Source organism: Narcine bancroftii, chromosome 13 (genome assembly GCF_036971445.1).
Source record: "Narcine bancroftii isolate sNarBan1 chromosome 13, sNarBan1.hap1, whole genome shotgun sequence".
NCBI lineage: Eukaryota > Metazoa > Chordata > Chondrichthyes > Torpediniformes > Narcinidae > Narcine > Narcine bancroftii.
This window is the reverse complement of record NC_091481.1, coordinates 43,069,469-43,089,742: the sequence shown is the minus strand read 5'-3', so window position 1 is coordinate 43,089,742 and position 20,274 is coordinate 43,069,469. Positions and strand designations below refer to the sequence as shown.

Genomic DNA, 20,274 nt, shown 5'->3' with positions numbered 1-20,274 from the left:
TTGCACAGAAGACTTCAGCTGGCCCCGATCCAAACGAGGGAAGAGCAGGGAAGGGAAAGGTGACCTGACCTTTATGGCCTGGATCCCAGGGGAGGAGTCCAGGTAAGAGTGTCATCAGGGGGCGGGCCAGCCCCAGCCAATTAGCATATACACTCCATACTATTACAGTGTGGCATACCTGTTCAAGACTATGTGTTGCAGGTGTATGGGAGTAAAGATAGAGTCTGTGCCAGGTGGGGCAGTTAGGGTAAGAGATCTGCTGGAGGAACTCAGTGGGTCGAGAAGCACCATGGGAGAAGAAAGCATTTCAGTGTTTCGGGCTGGAACCCTTCATTAAGGCTAAGAATGTCAAGGGGAAAGAGCTGGTATAATGAGGTCAGGATGGGAGGGGTTGACATGGTCATTGTGGGAATGGTGAACCAGGGAGGAAGGAACCATAGAACATTACAGCATAGAAAACAGGCCTGAAATATTATTCTGACCTGAACCCAGTCCGTTATCCCTCCATTCCTCTCGCATCCACATATCTGTCCAAGTTTCTCTTAAATGTTAAAATTGAGCCCACATTCAGCTGGTAGCTTATTCCATACTCCCTGTGTGAAGGTTCCCCCTAATATTCCCCTAAACTGCTCCCCATTTACTCTATCTATACCCTTCAGACAAGAGGAGATCAAGGCCAGAGAATGGCCAGGTGGAGGAAGGTGAGTCATAAATTCCAAAATGATGGCATTGCCGAAGCTGCTGTAATGGCAGCGCTGCCTCTGGTGTGGACCCGGGGAGAGGGAGTGAAGATCCAGCACTCCCATGGGGTCCAACCCTTCAGTCCAACTGCTGTCAGGTCCATACAAGGTCTTAATGGAGCCGTCAATGGTTTATTTAAAAATTCTGCACCACAAGGTCTGAGCCCAAGATCGGCAGCAGTCACGAGGAGTTGCAGACTCTAGGGAAGCAGAGGACTGGCACAGAGCCCTCCCGTTGAAAAGGAGAAGCAGAGGGGGATGACCCATGAGATGGTGACCATGGTGGCACACCAGTGAGGGGTTCTGCGGCTGAGGAACACAAAGGTGGAGGGCTGCAGGCAGCTCAAAGTGAGGAACCCGCACATGCTGATGGTGACTGCAGTCAAGGGATTCACACCAGGCGGTGGTCTGCTGGAGACTGGCTGAAGGGGTAACCAGTTCTTGAAACTGAGATGCAAGACGGTGCTGAAGGCACAGAGGTTTGTTGATTGTATCGGGGGTTCTGATCTGGAGGTCTGGCTACTGATGGCTTGGACTCGGCTCTGAGGCTGCAAGGGTTGCGGCAATGCTAGAGGTGTCTCTGAGGGAATGCTCCTTTGCTTCTCTTTCTCTGCCTGTGAGGCACCAGGCAATTTCTGTCAATGGTGAATCTGCCCTGAAACAGGCAAAAGGAAATTCTGTGTAATATTGCACTGTGTTTATCGCATGACAATAAAGAAATCTTGAATCTTACAGGTTGGACTAGTAGATGTGAGACAAAGCCTGCCATTGCTAGAATCTAAATCCGATAATATGGTGAGGGGGGGCGGTGGAGAGAGAGAGAGAGAGAGAGAGAGAGAGAGAGAGAGAGAGAGAGAGAGAGGGGTTTTTTAATGTGTATTTTTATTATGTCCTTCGATACTTTTCTTTCAATTACTACAGATTACTGGAAGTCTGCAATGAATAGTGCTCGAAAAGGAGTTCATACACCGGTTTTTAACACAGGGATTTTTCAGCGTCTGGAACAAATCCATTCATTTTTCAGTAATTACTTTCCAGAGTATAATTCTTCCTGCTGCATTGAGGGTATTCCTCTGATCCTTTATGAATTATTTGACAAGAGTTTCAGATTATTGGACTTTCAACCTGAGGTAATGGTGCTCTTGCAATATTTTGTGGTGAATTTTACAATCGTTACCTTGTTCTCCCAAACTGTTGTAAACTAGAACTATAACTTGCATTACACAATTAAAAGGTTTTGCAGTTCATTTCTGTGAAATTTGTTAAAACTTTATTTCTGGTTGAGAAAATTGATGCAACTCAGTGATTAGTTCCTTTCATTCCCCGGCTACTTGGAAAGATTTCTATTGATTATAATGATGAAAGTCCTTTCTTCATAGATTCTGACAGAATTACCACTCAAAACACATGACTGCTGACATTTCTAAGGAAAAAGCTCACATTTACAGTTTGTAAAGCATAAACATTGGAAAAAGTATGATTAAGATGTGTCACCTTGTTAAAATGACCTCTGAGGTAAAGTCTTCAGACTTTGCTTTTGAAGTTTTGGGCATTATCAACTCAAATTGTGATCACTAAAACCCTTTATTATTTATGGTTATGCTTTCTGGACAATGAATGAATAATATTTAGGACTGTATATTTTTCCCTTTGCATTGACAAGAAATTTTTATAATCAGAATTGAGGGAAATTCATCAAAATATCCCAAAAAATTCATCAAAATGTAAGTGTGTAACATAGAAGAGTTCAGCACAGTACATGCCCTTCAGCCTACAATGTTGTGCCAACCCTTCCCCCACATAACCCTGCCCCCTTTAAATTCCTTCATATGCTTGTATAGTACTCTCTTGAAATTCACCAATGTACCTGCCTCCACCACTGACCCAGGTAATGCATCCCATGCACCAACCACTCTCTGGATAAAAAAAAACCTTCCTCTAATATCTTCCTTGAACTTCCCACTCATTAACTTAAAGCCATGCCCTCTTGTATTGTATTGTATCGACACTTGTCTACCTCTATCGTGTCTCCTCTCCAAAGAGTAAAGCCCTAGCTCCCTTAATCTCTGCTCATAATGCATAATCAACCTGGTAAATCTCCTCTGCACCCTTTCCAGTGCTTCCATGCCTTTGCTATAATGAGGTGCCAGAACTGGACCTAGTTCTCCAAGTGTGGTCTAGACAGAGTTTTGTAGAGCTGCATATTACCTCATGGCTCTTAAACTCAATCCCTCGATTTATAAAGCTAACACCCCATAAGCTTTCTTAACTACCCTGTCTACCTGTGAGGCAACTTTCAGGGATCTGTGGGCATGGACCGAGGTCCCTCTGCTCTTCCACACAATCAAGAATACTACCATTAACTTTGTACTCTGCCTTGGAGTTTGTAACTTTTCTGATTGAACTCCATCTGTCACTTCTCAGCCCAGCTCTGCATCCTATCAAAGACCCTCTGCAATCTTCTACAATCCTCCACACTATGCACAACACCAGCTTTGTGTTGTCTGCAAACTTGCCAACTCTCCCTTCTAGCCCCTCATCCAAGTCATTAATTAAAATCACAGAAAGCAGATGTCCCATAACCAATCGCTGTGGGACACTACTAGTCACAGCCCTCCATTCTAAATGTATTCCCTCCACCACAACCCTCTGCTTTCTGCAGGCAAGCCAATTCTGAATCCACATGGCTAAGCTTCCCTGGATCTCAGGCCTTCTGACTTTCTGAACAAACCACCACGTGAAGCCTTGTCAAATACCTTACTAAGATCCATGTAGACCACACCCTCATCAGTATGTCTGGTCACGTCCTCGATCAGCTTGTGAGACTTGATCTGTCCTTCACAAAGCCATGCTGACTGTCCTTGATCAGACCATGATTCTCTAAATGCCCATAGATTCTATCTCTAAGAATCCTTTCCAACGGACTTAATTACCTGGACTTTTCCTACTACTTTTTTTGATGAAGGGGATAACATTTGCTACCCTCCAATCCTCCGGTACCATTCCCATGGATAACGAGGACACAAAGATCCTCGCCATAGCCTCAGCAATCTCCTCCCTCACCATGTAGAGCAGCCTGGGGAATATTCCATCAGCCCCTGGAGTCTTATCCATCCTAATGCATTTAACTGCTCCACATATTCTCTCTCAATATCAATATGCTCTAGAACATTAAACCCACCCATATTGTCCTCATCGTCATCAAAGCCCCTCTCCTTGGTGAGGTTTTTATTGAGGACCTCACCCACTTCCACAGCCTCCAGCCACACCTCTCCACTTTTATCTCTAATTGGTTCCATCTTCACTCCTGTCATCCTTCATGTAAATAATGCCTTGGGGCTTTCCTTAACCCTACTCAACAAGGCCATCTCATGACCCCCTTCTTGCTCTCCTTTTCCCCTTCTTAAGCTCCTTTCTTGCTACCTGATATTCCTCAAGAGCCCTATCTGACCCTTGCAGCCTATACCTCATGCATGTTGCCTTCTTCCACCTGACTAGATTTTCCACTGCTCTTGTCAACCATGGTTCCTTCACCCTACCATTCTTTCTCTCTCTCACCGGGAAAAATTTATCCCTAACATCCTGCAACAGATCTCTAAACATTGACCACATCTCCATAGTACATAATCCTAGAAGAATGTCATCCCAATTCACACTGGCAAGTTCTAGCCTTATAGCCTCATAGTTTGTCCCTCCCCAATAAAATATTTTCCTGTCCTCTCTGACTCTGTCCTTGTCCAGGGAGCGGTGGTCACTGTCCCCCAAATGTTCACCCACTGAGAGATCTGTGACCTGAACTGGTTTATTACCTAATACTATATCTAATATTCAATCTCCCTCATTGGCCTGTCCTGTACTGTGACAGGAATCCGTCCAGGACACATTTAACAAATTCTACCCCATCTAAACCTTTGGCACTAAGCAGGTGCCAGTCAATATGAGGGAAGTTGTATAGTAACAACCCTGTAATTTTTGCACCTTCCCAAAAGCTGCCTCCCAATTAGCTCCTCAGTATCCCTGCTGCTACTAAGGGTCTATAGAATGCTTCCAATAGAGTAACTGCTTCCATCCTGTTCTTAATTTCCACCCCGACTGACTCAATAGAGGACTTTCTGCAACTGTAATAGTGTCCCTAACCAGTGATGCCTCCCCTCCTCCCCTTCTCCCCCCCCCCCCCCATCCCTTTCAAAACACTAAAACCCAGGAATATTCAGAATCCGATCCTGCTCTTGCGCTAGTCAAGTCTCCGTAATATCATAGTTCCACGTATGTATCCCAGCTCTCAGATCATCATCCTTATTCCTGATACTTCTTGCATTCTAGTACATGGACTTTAGCCCTTCTACCTCACACTTTTATTCCCCATCACTGCTTCTCCTTCCTCAAAGCCTCTCTAAGGATAGATCTGGCTTTACTCCATGCACTTCTTCCACTGATCTATCACTCTAGGTTCCATTCCCCTTGAAAACTAGTTTAAACCCTCCCAAACCTGCCCTCAGGGATATTGCTTCTCTTCAGTTCAGGTGTAACCTTTCCAATCTACCTTCCCCAGAAGAGATCCCAATGATCCAAAAATCAAAAGCCCTGCCTCCTTCACCAACTCCTCGACCATGCATTTATTTGCCATCTCCCCCAATTCTTATTGTCACTAGCACGGGCAGAAATCCTGAGAATGCTACCCTTGAGGTCCTGCTGTCTCACTCCCTAAACTCATTCTTCAGGATATCATCCCTCTTCCCACCTATGTCGTTGGTACCAACATGTACCATGACTTCAAGCTGCTTTCCCTCTCCCAACAAAATGATCAAAGACATCCCAAATCTGGCACCTAGGAGGCAACATACCATGCAGGTGTCTTTCTCACACCCAGAGAATCTCCTGTCTGCTCCCCTAACTATGGAGTACTGTGCTGCAATGTTCTCTCTTCTATGTTCTAGATGATGCCCAATCCGTTGAGTATTTCTAGCACCCTTGTTGTCATTTCAAATTTACAGTATCTGCAACATTTTGCTTTTGGAACAACCGTCTTGTAATTGAAGTTATTCTGAAATAATCAACCTCATTAGCAAAAACATAAATTGCTTGAATCATTCAATGGGTGATTTGCAGAGAGAGAAACAGAGCTTTTCTGACTTTTTGCCAGAAATGTAGAAAACAGGCATGTTTTAAGTTGCAGCAGAGAGGTGGGATGAACGGAGAGAATATCTGTGATAGGGCAGCGACCAAGAAACACTAAATGATCCAGAATTGGCACAAATTGAGAAGAGTGAAGGCAACTTGTTAATGGAGGAGGTGTAAATGAAAGAACAGGAGTGAAAAACAACATAAACGTGCTGGAACTGTAAGTCCCAGAACTCCATAGATGGTGGAAGCTTGTAAATAAAGAAGAATGCTTGTAAAGTCCAGCAGGTCAGCCAGCATCTGTGGAGAAAGAAGAGCCGGGGGACTGAAATTGTGCAGTTGCTAGAATTGTGACACAGAAACAGACAAGCACAGCATTCCCGGAAACACCTGAAGGAAGAGGAAGGGGATTTACAACCCAGCAAAACAATTTAGTGACAGGATGCTCAGGGTTACCTTTCCAGACAAATTGGAGGTGTTTTGCAACCTGCACTTGGTTTCTTCACTGGAGAGACGCCTTTCTCCATCCTACTTCCATCTGACATCTCTATCTCTGCTGTCTCATACTGTCTTTGCCAGCAGTTTCAGGGATGCTGCCTTTCCAATGCATGTCAGAACAAGGAATTGGGATGAGGGTCCAGAATGGCAGGGTGGAGATCCTGAGTATCAGATGACACTGCCTGATCTGCTGAGTATTTTCTGTTTCCATTTACAGGATCTGAAATTGTAATCAGTCCTGATACAAATGAGAACATTACCCACTCTCCTTTGCTCCTGTTTTCTCACAAGTTGTTCCTCCTTTGAATGTTTATTTCATTTTCAAAGTTCAACTTTATTGTCAGAATACATAATTTTTCCTGCAGGCCAGGCTGAATTCCTCCTTATCAGTAACTGTAAACTGTAAAGAAGAAAGACATGCAGCAAAAGAGAGAAATATAAGCAAACTGCAAATGCAGAAAAAGAGATATTCACTCATAAATAATGTGCAAATTAAGAGTCCTTAAACGAGACTCTGATTGAGTCTGTTCTTTAGGGGTCTGATGGAGAGGGGTAGCAACTCTTCCTGAACCTGGTGGTATGAGCTCTGTGGCCTCCTTCCTAATGGCAGCAGTGAGAACAGAGCATGTCCTGGATGGGGTCAGGCCTTGATGCTCTCTGATGGCAGAGTTTCCTGTAGAGCTTCCTGGTGATGGAGAGAATTTTTTCTGTGACGTACTCATCTGTGCCCACTACTTTTTTCAGGTCTTTCTGCTCAAAGGTACTGGTGCCCCCATACCAGGCCAAATTGCAGTAGGTCAGCACACCTTCCACTACACATCTCGAATTTTTCCATGGTTTCCGATGACATACTGATCATCCACAAATTCCTGAGGAAGTAGAGGTACTGACGTGCTTTCTTCACAATGACATTGGTTCGATGGGTCCAGGAAAGCCTCCAAGATAATGAATCTTAGCATTTAAATTTGCTCATTCTCTCCACCTCCAATTTCCCCTAATGGTCCTCTGCTTTTTCTTTCTTAAAGTCCAAAATCAGCTCCTTGACATTGAGGGTGAGTTTGTTGTTAGCATACTATTCCGCCAAGGTTTCAAGCTCCCTCCTGTAGGCTGACTCATTGTCCCTTTTTATATAAGCACACAGTAAATGCGGGAGGAACTCAGCTGGTCCCTCAGCATCCATAGGAGGGAAAGATATATTACCAGCGTTTCTGGACTGAGTCCTTCTTCAAGGTCCCTTGATACCAATTCACTGGTTCTACACAAAGCCCTGGAACACCTGGACAGCAAAGACACATACATCAGGATGCTCTTTATTGACTATAATTTGGCAGTCAACACCATCATTACTTCAAAATTGATCAGCAAATTCCAGAACCTGGGATTCAACACCCCTCTGTGTAATTGGATCCTGGATTTCCTCACCTCCAGACCACAATCAGTGAGGATTGGTAGGAACTTCTCCTTCACAATCTCCATCAGTACTGGAGCACCACAGAGCTGTGTTCTTAGCCCCCTGCTCGACTTGCTTTACACCTGTGACCATGTGGCTCGGCATGACAATAAATTTCTGACAATACCATGGTAGTGGGTTCTGTAAAAGTGGGTGATGAGTCAGCATACAAGAGGGTGAATGGTGAACTAACAACAACAACATCGCACTCAATGTCACCAAAACTAAGGAGCTGATTGTGGACTGAATGAAGGGAAAACCAGAGATGAACAATCAAGGGATCATTGGGGGAATCAGAGGTGGAGAGGATGAGAAAATTTAAGTTCTTGGGAGTCACTAGCTCATTGGACCTTTCCTGGACCCAACACACTAATGACACCATGAAGAAAGCACATTAGCACCTCCACTTCCTCAGGAGTTTGCGGAGGTGTGATGTGATATCACAAACGTCTACAGATGTGTAGTGTAAAATGTGCTGACCAGCTGCATCATAGCTTGCTATGGGGCACCAATTCCTCTGAACAGAAAGACTTGTAAAAGGTAGTGGACACAGCCCAAAACATCACAGGCAAAACCCTCCCCACTATTGAGAACATCTACGAGGAACACTGCCTCAGAGAGCAGCAGCAATCATCAAGGATCCACACCACCCACTAGATGCTCTGTTCTCACGGATGTCATCAGGAAAGAGGTAGAGGTGCCTCAAGACTCGCATCAGCAGGTTCAGGAACAGTTTCCACCCCTCCACCATCAGACTCCTCAATGACAAACTCAGAGACTCACTTAAGGGCTCTTTGCACATTATTTATTTTTGACATCACTGTCAGTTTGTTTGCACTTATCATTTATCTCAACATTTCTCTCTTTTGTTGAGCTATCTTGGGTTAGAGATTTCTGCACTACCAATAAGTAGGAATTCTGCCCAGCCGCAGGAAATAAAATTCAGGGTTATCTGTGATGCCATCAATGTACTCTGTCAATAATTCTGAAATCTGACCCACTGAATTCCAAGAGCAATTTTTTGTCTGCTCAAGACTCCATCATTGCAGCTTTTGTAATTCTCAGCCTCCAACATTACTCTGATTATCCAACATCTCCTTATAACTCCGACCCTCCATTTCATGTAACATTCTGGTGAGTCTCTACTGCACCCTCTCTGTTCCCGTACCATTTGGTCCCAGCATTTGGACTGCCATCAACCCTATGATTTTTTTAATATACTTTATTACTTCTGATGGGGGTTTTTACAAGTTCCTCTGTTATTTGAAATTAGCCCATCTGGGTTTTTTTTTCAGGTTATTTGCAGTGATCTCAATCATAAAGGCTGATAGATAAATTGGTTTAACCTTTATTCCATTTCTTTATTTCCTGTTTTACGAGCCTCATTCTTTTCACTCACTTTTGCCACCTTTTTATATTTCCATAGAAGCTGTTTGTTTTGACATTATTTGCAAGATTTCTCTCAATATCATTTTTCTCCCTTTGCTAAAAGCTTCCTGGTTCTCTAGTATATGTCCAGCCCTGCCTCTGTGGGCTCTGCTTCTCAATTTATCGTTATCCTTGACCTCCTTTGTTAACCACAAATTGTAACCCGTTCTCATGGAATCTCTCTTTCTCATTGGGTTGTTTGTGCCATGTGTAAGGGCCAGCTGTTTGAATATCTCCTGCTGTTTATTTATTAACGTGAGTCTCTGCTTATTTTCCAAGTCCACTTTAGAGAACATCACATGTTTATTTAAGATGAAGACAGTTTTGTTCATTGTGTAGTATTCGCTCTCAGCTACTGAAATTCTATCATATCATGGTCACCACCTCTGAGGGCACCTCTTATTAATCCTCCCTTATTACATTTTTTAAATTAAATATTAATAAAACAACATGGTAGGTGATTCCAGCCAGTGAAATCCATGCCACCGAATTTCACCCAATTAACTTACCGACCCCAAACATTTTTGGAGGGTGGGAAGGGACTGAACACAGAGGGAAAACCCCCGCAGGTCACCGGGGAGAACGTGCAAACTCCTTACAGGCAGTGCTGGGTTCCAACCCAAGTTGCTGGTGCTGTAATAGTATGTGCTAACCATTATGCTAACCATATTGCCCATGGACATATCTAAAACTGCCGGCTTCCGGGGAGGTTCCTTAACAAACTTCTCGATGTAAAGAATCCCTGATGCTTTCCTCAAATTCTTCTATGATCGACACCCTTTCCATTTGGTTTATCCAATCAATACGTCAATTAAAATCTCCCATGATGATTGTAGTTCCCATCAAACATGCCCTAGATTTTTCTCATTTATATGCTGCTCCATTGTGAGGTCACAATCGATAACCTTTTCTGGCAAACTCATTGATGCCCTGACTAATCAAGAACCTCTGCCATAGCTCGGTCTCCACAACAGCCCGTGGCAATAGATGTTCCACCCTCTGGCTGAAGAAATTCCTCTACATCTCTGTTCTAGGTGGGCAGCCTTCAATCCTGAAGTTGTGCCCTCTTGTCCTAGATCCTCCCACTGTGGGAAACAACCTTTCCACATCTACTCTGTCATCCCCTTTAACATTCAAAATGTTTCCATGAGTTCCACTTTTATTCTCCTAAATTCCCATGAGTACAGGCCAAGAACTGTCAAACGCTCCTAATATGATGACCATTTCATTCACAGAATCATCCTTGTGAACCTCCTCTGAACCCTCTCCAACATCAGCACAACCTTTCTTAAATAAGGAGGCCAAAACTGTGCACAATACTCAAGTGAGGCCTTACAAAGCCTTATCATCACATCCCTGTTCTGATGTTCTGTTCCTCATGAAATGAACACTATCATTGCATTTGCCTTTTTTTTAATATTTTAATTTTCAGACTCATAAAATTCAAACAAACCATATAATTTTTTTAACATTCATGTAGCATACAGAATCTGTATTTATCCCCCCCCACACCCCCCATCTTCACACAACTGAAAGTACAGTCAATTAAATTATATTAATACAATTAAATTAAAATAGTTATTAAAAAAAACTTAATGAAACTGAAACAAACATGTTGCCTGCACCATGAAACACTTCTTTGATCACATTCATTTTATTTCCCTCCTGAGACAGATTGCTATAGTACCCCTATTTTTTTATATATTTTTTTTTAATTTTTCACACTAAAAACCATATTGACCAAGATACATACAGACATTTTTCTTCTTAAATATTTACAATGTCGTTTTCTCCCCTTTTTTCCCCCCTCCTTTCCCTCCCTCCCTCACTCCCTTCCCCATTTATTTAAAGTTCAATCTATAAGATACATTAAACCCGTTAAACAATGTTGTTACTTAATAAAAATAAACAAGAAATTTTACTGAGTCAGTTCTTTTCGTTGTCTTCTCCTTCTGTCATTTTAGGTGGTGGAAATCCATGGTAGGATTTCTCTATTGTGTTTCATGTATGGCTCCCATATTTGTTCGAATATTGTAATGTTATTTCTTAAATTATATGTTATTTTTTCTAATGGAATACATTTATTCATTTCTATATACCATTGTTGTATTCTCAAGTTGTCTTCTAATTTCCAGGCTGACATAATACATTTTTTTGCTACAGCTAGGGCTATCATAACAAATCTTTTTTGTGCTCCATCCAAATCGAGTCCAAATTCTTTATTTCTTATATTACTTAGGAGGAAGATCTCTGGGTTTTTTGGTATATTGCTTTTTGTGATTTTATTTAATATCTGGTTTAGATCTTCCCAAAATTTTTCCACTTTCTCATATGTCCAAATTGCATGAATTGTTGTTCCCGTTTCCTTTTTACAGCAAAAACATCTGTCTGATACTGTTGGGTCCCATTTATTTAACTTTTGAGATGTGTATCCAGTTATATTGGAGCAAAGCTTCTCCCATGTTTCATTCTTTATCTTTATGTTTAGATCTTGTTCCCATTTTTGTTTAGGTTTACCATTTGTTTCCTCGTACTCCATTTCTTGCAGTTTGATGTACATGTTTGTTTCAAATTTTTTGATTATCATTGTGTCTGTAATCACATATTCAAAATTGCTTCCTTCTGGTAACCTCAGACTGTTTCCCAATTTATCCTTCAAGTAGGTTTTCAGTTGGTAGTATGCAAACATTGTATCGTGAGTTATATTATATTTATCCTTCATTTGTTCAAAGGATAATAATTTATTTCCCGAAAAACAATTTTCTATTCTTTTGATCCCTTTTCTCTCCCATTCTCTAAAGGAAAGGTTATCTATTGTAAAAGGGATTAGCTGATTTTGCATCAATATTAGTTTTGGTAGTTGTTAATTTGTTTTATTCCTTTCTACATGAATCTTCTTCCAAATATTGAGCAGATGATGCAATACCGGTGAATTCCTACGTTGTACCAATTTTTCATCCCATTTATATAGTATATGTTCAGGTATCTTCTCCCCTATTTTATCTAGTTCTAATCTGGTCCAATCTGGTTTTTCCCTTGTTTGATAAAAATCTGATAGATATCTTAATTGTGCGGCTCTATAATAATTTTTAAAGTTTGGTAGTTGTAAGCCTCCTTGTTTGTACCATTCTGTTAATTTATCTAGTGCTATGCTCGGTTTCCCCCCTTTCCATAAGAATTTCCTTATTATTTTCTTTAACTCCTTGAAGAATTTCTCTGTTAGGTGAATTGGTAATGACTGAAATAGGTATTGTATCCTTGGGAAAATATTCATTTTAATACAGTTTATCCTTCCTATCAGTGTTAGTGGTAAGTCTTTCCAATGTTCTAAGTCGTCTTGTAATTTTTTCATTAATGGATGATAATTTAGTTTATATAGATGCCCAAGATTTTTATTTAGTTGTATACCTAGGTATCGCATTGCTTGTGTTTGCCATCTAAATGGTGATTCTTTCTTGAACTTTATGAAATCCGCATTATTCATTGGCATTGCTTCACTTTTATTTGCGTTGATCTTGTACCCCGATACTTCTCCATATTCCTTCAATTTCCTATGTAATTCTTTTATTGATATTTCTGGTTCTGTTAAGTATATTATAACATCATCTGCAAATAGACTGATTTTATATTCCTTCTCTTTTATTTTTATCCCTCTTATTTTATTTTCTGTTCTTATCTGTTCTGCTAGTGGTTCTATAACTAATGTGAACAGTGAGGGAGATGGTGGACATCCCTGCCTTGTTGATCTGCTTAAGTTAAATTGTTTTGATATATATCCATTTACTGTCACTTTCGCCAATGGCCCCTTATATAATGCTTTAATCCAATTAATATATATCTCTGCTAGGCTGATTTTTTATTGTACTTTGAATAAATAATTCCATTCTACTCTGTCAAAGGTCTTCTCTGCGTCTAAAGCAACTGCTACTGTTGAAGTTTTATTTCCTTCTACTGCATAGTAATTTCATACTTTGTTTATCTTTCCATTTCCTCATCACCTCCTTCCCTTCTTATCCATTTCTGCTTTCTTTTTTTGAACACATTATAAGACAACATTTCTAAAACATAAAATATTTCCACTATTCTCATATTTAAAATTCCTTTAACCCCAATAGTCCCTACCCTTTCTGAGTTGCCCTTTGTCCCTTGTCGGGCAACCACAACTCCCCTCTCCATTTGGATTTTCAAATCCGCTCGCAAGCGTCAACTGATTTCACAGTGACTGTTATTCTTCCCCACCCAGCCCCCCCCAGAAAAGATTTTAATCTTCATATATAACAAAGGTCACTCTCTTAATTCTCCTTTCTTCCTTTCTTCCCTTTCTTTCCCTTTTTAGTTCTTACTTATAGTCTATAGTTTGTTGTCATTTTTGTTCTTGTTACATCTCTTCAGCTCTCTGTCTGTTTTGTAGTTGTTCTGCAAATTTTCGTGCTTCTTCCGGATCCGAGAATAGTTTGCTTTGCTGCCCCGGAATAACTATTTTAAGTACCGCTGGGTATTTTAACATAAATTTATAACCTTTTTTCCATAGGGTCATTTTTGCTGCATTGAACTCCTTCCTCTTCTTCAGGAGTTCAAAACTTATATCTGGATAGAAAAAAATTTTTTGACTTTTGTATTCCAGTGGTTTTTTGTCTTCTCTTATTTTTTTCATTGCCTTCTCCAATATATTTTCTCTTGTTATATATCTTAGGAATTTTACTAAAATGGATCTTGGTTTTTGTTGTGGTTGTAGTTTAGGGGCTAATGTTCTGTGTGCCCTTTCTATTTCCATTTTTTCCTGTAATTCTGGTCTTGCCTAGGACCCTGGGGATCCATTCTTTTATAAATTCTTTCATATTTTTGCCTTCTTCATCTTCCTTAAGGCCCACTATCTTTATATTGTTTCTTCTATTATAATTTTCCATTATATCTATCTTCTGAGCTAACAGCTCCTGTGTTTCTTTAACTTTTTAATCGGATTCTTCTAATTTCTTTTTTAAGTCATCTACTTCCATTTCTATGGCTGTTTCTCGTTCTTCCACCTTGTCTATTCTTGTTCCTATATCTGTCATGATCATCTCTAATCTATTCACTTTTTCTTCTGTACTTTTTATTCTTCTTTTTATTTCACTGAATTCTTGTGACTGCCATTCTTTTACTGTTTCCATATATTCTTTAAAAATATATATCCATGTACTTGCCCTTCCCTTCATCTTCCATTTCTCTGTGTTCTTCCTCTTCTTCTTCTGAGTCCACTCCAGGATCTGTGTCCTTTACCTCTGTCTCTTCTGGTTTTCTTGTTGGGTTGTTTATTTTATTTTGTTGGGTATTCTTGTTCTTCTTATTTTTATTAAAAGTGTCTTGGTGTTGGTCTTCTTCCTCTGGGTTGGTCATCTGTTGTTTCTTTGATTTCCTATTTTTATTCTCTTCCTTTTTGTTCTCGTTATTTTCTATGTTTTCCTGTTGAGAGTCTTGCTATTGTGTTGTAGTTGTCTGTTTCAGCTGTGGAGATTTACTCCTCAGCTGATCCTCCCTCCCGTCGATGTTATTTTTGTCTTGCGCATCGCGCATGCGCAAGGATTCACGCATGCGCGGTTGCGCACTTTTGTTTGGCTCCGTGTGCCATTTTTGTAGTCCTGAGTTCGGGGTTTCCACTGACCTCAGGGAGCGGGCTTCTCTCTCTATGGCGGGCCTTCACCTTCCTCCTCCGACATCCTTCCTTCTTCTTTTCTTCCCGTTGTTTTTGGTTTTTCTTTCTTTGGTTCCATTTTCCCACACTTTTACTTTCAATTTGTTATGGTTTCTGTGTTAGTGCCTTTGTTTTTTCTCTACCTTTTTTTTACTTTTCTGGAGATGGCTGGAGTTCCCCTACCGGCCACTACACCATCACATGAGTGTTCCCATAGTACCCCTATTTTGAAGGGGGAGTTACTAAACAATCTGCATGCCAATATATTTCAAGTAAGGTTGCCAACCTCTAACAAATGTGTTATGTTTCCCCCTTAGACTGTAGGTGATTTTCTCCAGGGGAATGCAACTCTGTGTTTCCATAATCCATCATGTGGTATTTAGTTGGGAGTCTACTTCCACATGACTACTGTACACTTCCTGTCCAAGGTGACCTTCACAAACAAAGTTTGGTATTTGGGCAGTCTAAAACTCATGTCTCCACTGTCTCCCAGGAGGTACAATTCTGGATCCTGTGGAAATCCACTTTTGTAATTTTTTCAGTGTCCCCTTGGTCCTCCCAGAAGGATCTCACCCTTGTACAGAGCCAGGTGGAGTGGACAATGGTTCCAAACTCCACACCACACCTAAAGCACATCTCTGAAATGTCTGGCTTTGATTCATGTAATTATTGTGGTGTGAAGTACAGTTGGTGCAAGAAATTGTATTGCACCAACCTGAACCTGGCATTGATGACTCCAGTCACACTGTCCAGACACGGGTCTTGCCACCAATCTTCATCGATTATTGTTCCCAAGCCAAACTCCCATCTCTCCCTCAACCTGTGTAAGCCCGGCTTCAGTCCCTCACTTTGGAATATGTAATACAACTTAGAGTTAAATTTACACACATTCCCCTGTGGAATTAGAATCTCCTCATTACTACATCTAGGTAGGGTCATAGATGGTCCCAATTTTTCCCTTAAGAAATATCTTATTTGCAGATAACAGAAGAATGTTCTATTGGACAAATCGTATTTGTTCCTCAACTGCTCGAATAACATGAGCTGCCTTCGCTTGTAACAATCCTCGATACACCTGATCCTTCTCTGGCTCCAGGTGCCCAGGATTTTATTACCCAGAGTCAAAGGAATTAACTTGTTCTGGGTCAAGGGCATTTTGGGAGATATCCCCACCTTTAATCCAATACATTGATTTATTCTTTGCCATGTTTTCTTTGAGATTAATTTAGTGTCCCATTTGTATATAAACTCCTCTGCTATCTTTTCACCTACTTCATGTGGTCCAATTTGTGAGGCAATAAACCTTGCCTGAGGCACCTGGTAATATTTTTTGAAATCAGGTCATTTTAACCCCCCCCCCCCCCACCTCCCCCAATTATAGTCCCAAGTCAATTTTTCCATGGAGATTCTAGCCACTTTATTGTTCCACAGGAACCTCCTGACACATTTGTTGAGCATCTTAAATAAGTCCAGTGGCTAGAAAATAGGTAACAATTGAAAAAGGTGCTGGAACCTTGGCATCACCTTTGTTCTGACACAGTTAACTCTGCCCAACAGCATTATGGGCAGAATTCTCCATCTAGCAAGGTCCTCCTCAACTTTCTGGAGCAAAGAGAGATAATTAAGTTTGTATAAATTGCACAAATCCTTGTCCACTTTTATCCCCAGATGTTTAATGCCTTCTTGTGACCGTTTAGATTGACTCCTCTGTTCTTATTGTTTATAATCCTCATTCGTCAAAGGCATAATCTCATTTTTGTCCAGATTTACTTGTTACCTTGAGACCTTCCCATATTCTTTCAGTGTGGTCCTCAACCTGGCCAAGGACCCACCCACCCTCCCACCCCCACCCCCGGGGTCTGTCGAATATACTAACACATCATCAGCAAAAAGGTTGATTTTGTGTTCCACCTGGCTGGCCCACCCTAAACCTTTTTATGCCTGGATCCCACTGAATGGTTTCCACCAGTGGCTCATTTGCCAGTATGAACAGTGGACATTGGACAACGCAGCCTACTGGACCTGCTCAAAGGAAATACTCGAGACATCTGTCCATTTTTTTTTAACTTTATTTATTTGTTGAAAAAAACAAATAATATATGACATATACAACAATTAACCATAAACATGATTTTTTTTTAATATAGAAAAAAAAGAAAAGAACCCCCCCCCCCCCACTTCAGCCAACTCTGCTAAGGAGAGCCATAAAGAAAGAAAAAAAAAGAATATTGAAGAAAAATTAAATATACATATTAAAATCTAATCAATATAAATTGAAATTTAAATATTCTGAATATAACAACCACTTATTAATTAAAAAATTATAATTATCACGTGAAACATACATAATCAGCCCATTTATAATCATTATTTTCTTGGGGTTTACAATAAAGTGTCCTCACCCAGTTAACAAATGTGTGACCCAATCCAAATTTCTCCAGTATCTTGAACAAAAAGTCCCACTTTAATCTGTCAAAGGTTTTCTCCACATCCAGAGCTATGGCCACTCCTGGATCCACCCCCGACTGTGCCAGATGTACTGTGTTAAGCAATCTAGCTATGTTGTTTGCTGATTGTCTCCTTTCTACAAATCCAGCTTGGTCTGGATTCATTAATTTTAGCAAATATTCTGCCAACGTATTGTCCAATGCTTTTGCAATGATTTAATAATGAGATGGATCTATTCGAGGTGGGATTCAGTGGGTCCCTGTCTTTTTTTTTGGAATTACCATGATGTTTGCTGTGGAGGGTTTGTGTCTTCGCCACCTGATCCACCACCTTCATAAGAAGAGGCATTAAAAGATTTTGAATTCTTTTTAAAATTCGGTGGGGAAACCATCCTCCCCCGATGGTTTACCATCTTGCATAGAGCTCAGGGTCCATGCAGTCTCCTCTTTAGAGAAAGGGACACTCAGCTCCTCTCATTCTTCCTGATCCAAATTTGGTAGTTCCAATGAAAGCAAGAAATCATCTATTTTGGTAAGATCACCCCCTGACTCATATTTACACAATTCCTTATAAAAGCTTCCAAATGTTTTATTTATTTACTTTGGTTTATATGAGATCTTGCCTTTCCCTGTCTGAACCCAATTAATTATTCTTGAGGCCTCTCCCACCCTCACCTGCCAGGCCAAGACTTTGTAGGCCCTCTTCCCCAGCTCATAGTCTGGATCTTAAAATCAACTTTTCTGTCTTGTATGTTTGTGGCTTATTATATTTGAGCTTTTTATTCACCAAACTCCTATATTTTTCTTCTGTGCCTGCTCTTTGATAATCCTTTTTCAGTTGAGGTATGTCCTGTTCTAAAGCATTAACCTCCTTCATGTGCCCCTTTTTAATGCTCTTGGTATTATCTGGCCCCTTAAATAAGCCTTCAATATATCCCATGTTAGGAAATCTTCCTCAGTAGAGGGGCAGTTCGTCTCACAGAATATTCTTGTAGAAAAGTTTCAGATTTTTTTCTGAACAGTGGACATTAATGAATATTTATGCTCCAAATGTGGATGATGGTAAATTTATACAATAAACTTTTCTAAATATAGAGGAATCTAATGAAAATATTTTAGTAGGTGGTTTCAATTTCTGTTTAGATCCTTTGTTGGATAGATATACAAAAGGTGTATTGAAATCTAAGGCAGCAAAAAGAACTTTGTCATTAAGGCAAGATTTGAATTTGGTTGATGTTTGGAGAAGGATATACCCTAGAGAAAGGGATTATTCATTTTATTCTATTCTAGAATTATGGTTTTGTTACCAGCAAGACTGCAAGATAGGGTACAACAGGTTCAATATAAGGCAAGGCTTATATCAGATCATTTTCCTTTGTTTTAGCATTAGATTTAGAAAATAAACAGGATACAAGTTTTAGATGGAGATTTAATAGTATGCTGTTGAAAAATATTTTTGTCAGTTTATTAGAAATCAAATAAAACTATACTGTATTTGGACCTTAATGCTGACTCTATGGATAATAAATTTATTCTCTGGGATGCAATGAAGACGTATATTTGTTGTCGGATAATAAGTTTTTCTTCTAAAGTTTAAAAGCAGAAATTAATAATTTAGAGACAGAAATATCGACCTTAGAAAAGGAATTAGAAAAATAGTCATCAGAAGAAAAAAGAAGAATTTTAGTGAATAAAAAGTTACAGTATAATACATCACAATCTTATAGAATGGAAAAAGTAAACAGGTATTATGAACTGGGGGAATGAGCTCATAAAGTTTTAGCTTGGCAATTGAAAACTGAAAATTGAAAGAATCAAAAGCTATTATTGCAAAAGAGATTAGATGGGTCACATATCTTATAAACCTCACGATATTAATAAATGTTTTCAGAAAATAGCATCTTCCCACAGGTTGTGCGATTGATTAACGGTATCCTGTAACTTCGGGTCTTTTATAAATGAAATGAATAAGTTATTCCAAAATAATTAGTTATATTTATTTTATACTAGATTTATATGTACGCGTGTGTATGTGTGCGTACCGTGGTCCAGAGGAGCAGTGTTTTGTCTCATTATGAGGTTTTGTTAGGTGATAATACACTTGTTAAACAGGAAAGTTTGCAGACACTGGGATTGTACTGCCATACACAACAGTGCTGGCGAAACTCAGCAGGTCACACAGCATCTATAGGAAAGAAAGGGTGACAAGGTGGCAGAGCCCTTCGCCAAGGTATGAGCGAAAAGCAGACAGTCATCTGAATGAAAAGGTGGGAGGGAGAAAGGGAGAGGGGCAGGGGGAGGAACTCAAGCCAACAGGTGGAGGGCAGAAGAGATATGGCTGGAGGGGAACTCTCTGTGGAGAGGGAAGGGATTACAGAGCTGGAGGAGAAAAGGAGACAGAGGGATAGGGAAATAGAGAGAGATGGGGAAACTGGAGGTTGGCCATCTGGTTGTTGAGTACCCAGGTTGGATGTGAGGTGTTTTTCCTCCTGGGTTTAGCAGTATGGGAATGGGGCATGGAATTAAAATGGTTGGCTGCTGGGAGATGATTGCAGTGGACAGAGTGAATGAAATGATCTCCCAGCCTACATCTGTTCTTTCCAATGGAGTACAATGAGAGCACCCGATAAAGTGGGTGATGAGCCCTGCAGATTCAAAAGTGATGTGTTGCTTCACTTGGAAGGACTGTTTGGGCCCCCCGAATGGTGGTGAGAGAGGAAGTGTGGGTGCAAGTGGAGCATTGCTTGCAGCCACTGGGGTAGCTACCAAGAGGGCGATTGGTGAGAAGGCATGAGTTGACAAGGGAGTCCCTGAGGGAGCAAAAGAGGAGTGGGGAAGATGTGTCTGGTGGTGGGGTCATGTTGTAGGTGATGGAAATTGCAGAGGATAATATGTTGAATGTGGAGACTGGAGGGGTTG

The 20,274-nt window shown here is 40.6% G+C and overlaps 1 protein-coding gene and 1 long non-coding RNA gene across 2 annotated transcripts in view; one reads left to right on the top strand and one right to left on the bottom strand.

Moving 5' to 3' along the window:
• Window positions 1-20,274, top strand: part of cfap54 (cilia and flagella associated protein 54) — a 1,315,566-nt gene that overhangs the window by 1,275,034 nt on the left and 20,258 nt on the right. Inside the window, exon 65 of the mRNA XM_069909968.1 lies at window positions 1,662-1,870. Within this exon, the coding sequence (XP_069766069.1) occupies window positions 1,662-1,870 (209 nt within the window). The remainder of the gene's footprint in view (window positions 1-1,661; window positions 1,871-20,274) is intronic.
• LOC138748985 (uncharacterized) lies at window positions 116-10,070 on the bottom strand. The gene is made up of 3 exons (XR_011348355.1): window positions 9,903-10,070; window positions 6,318-6,759; window positions 116-1,395 (listed from the first exon to the last, which is right to left on the bottom strand). It is a non-coding gene; the product is annotated as an uncharacterized lncRNA (long non-coding RNA).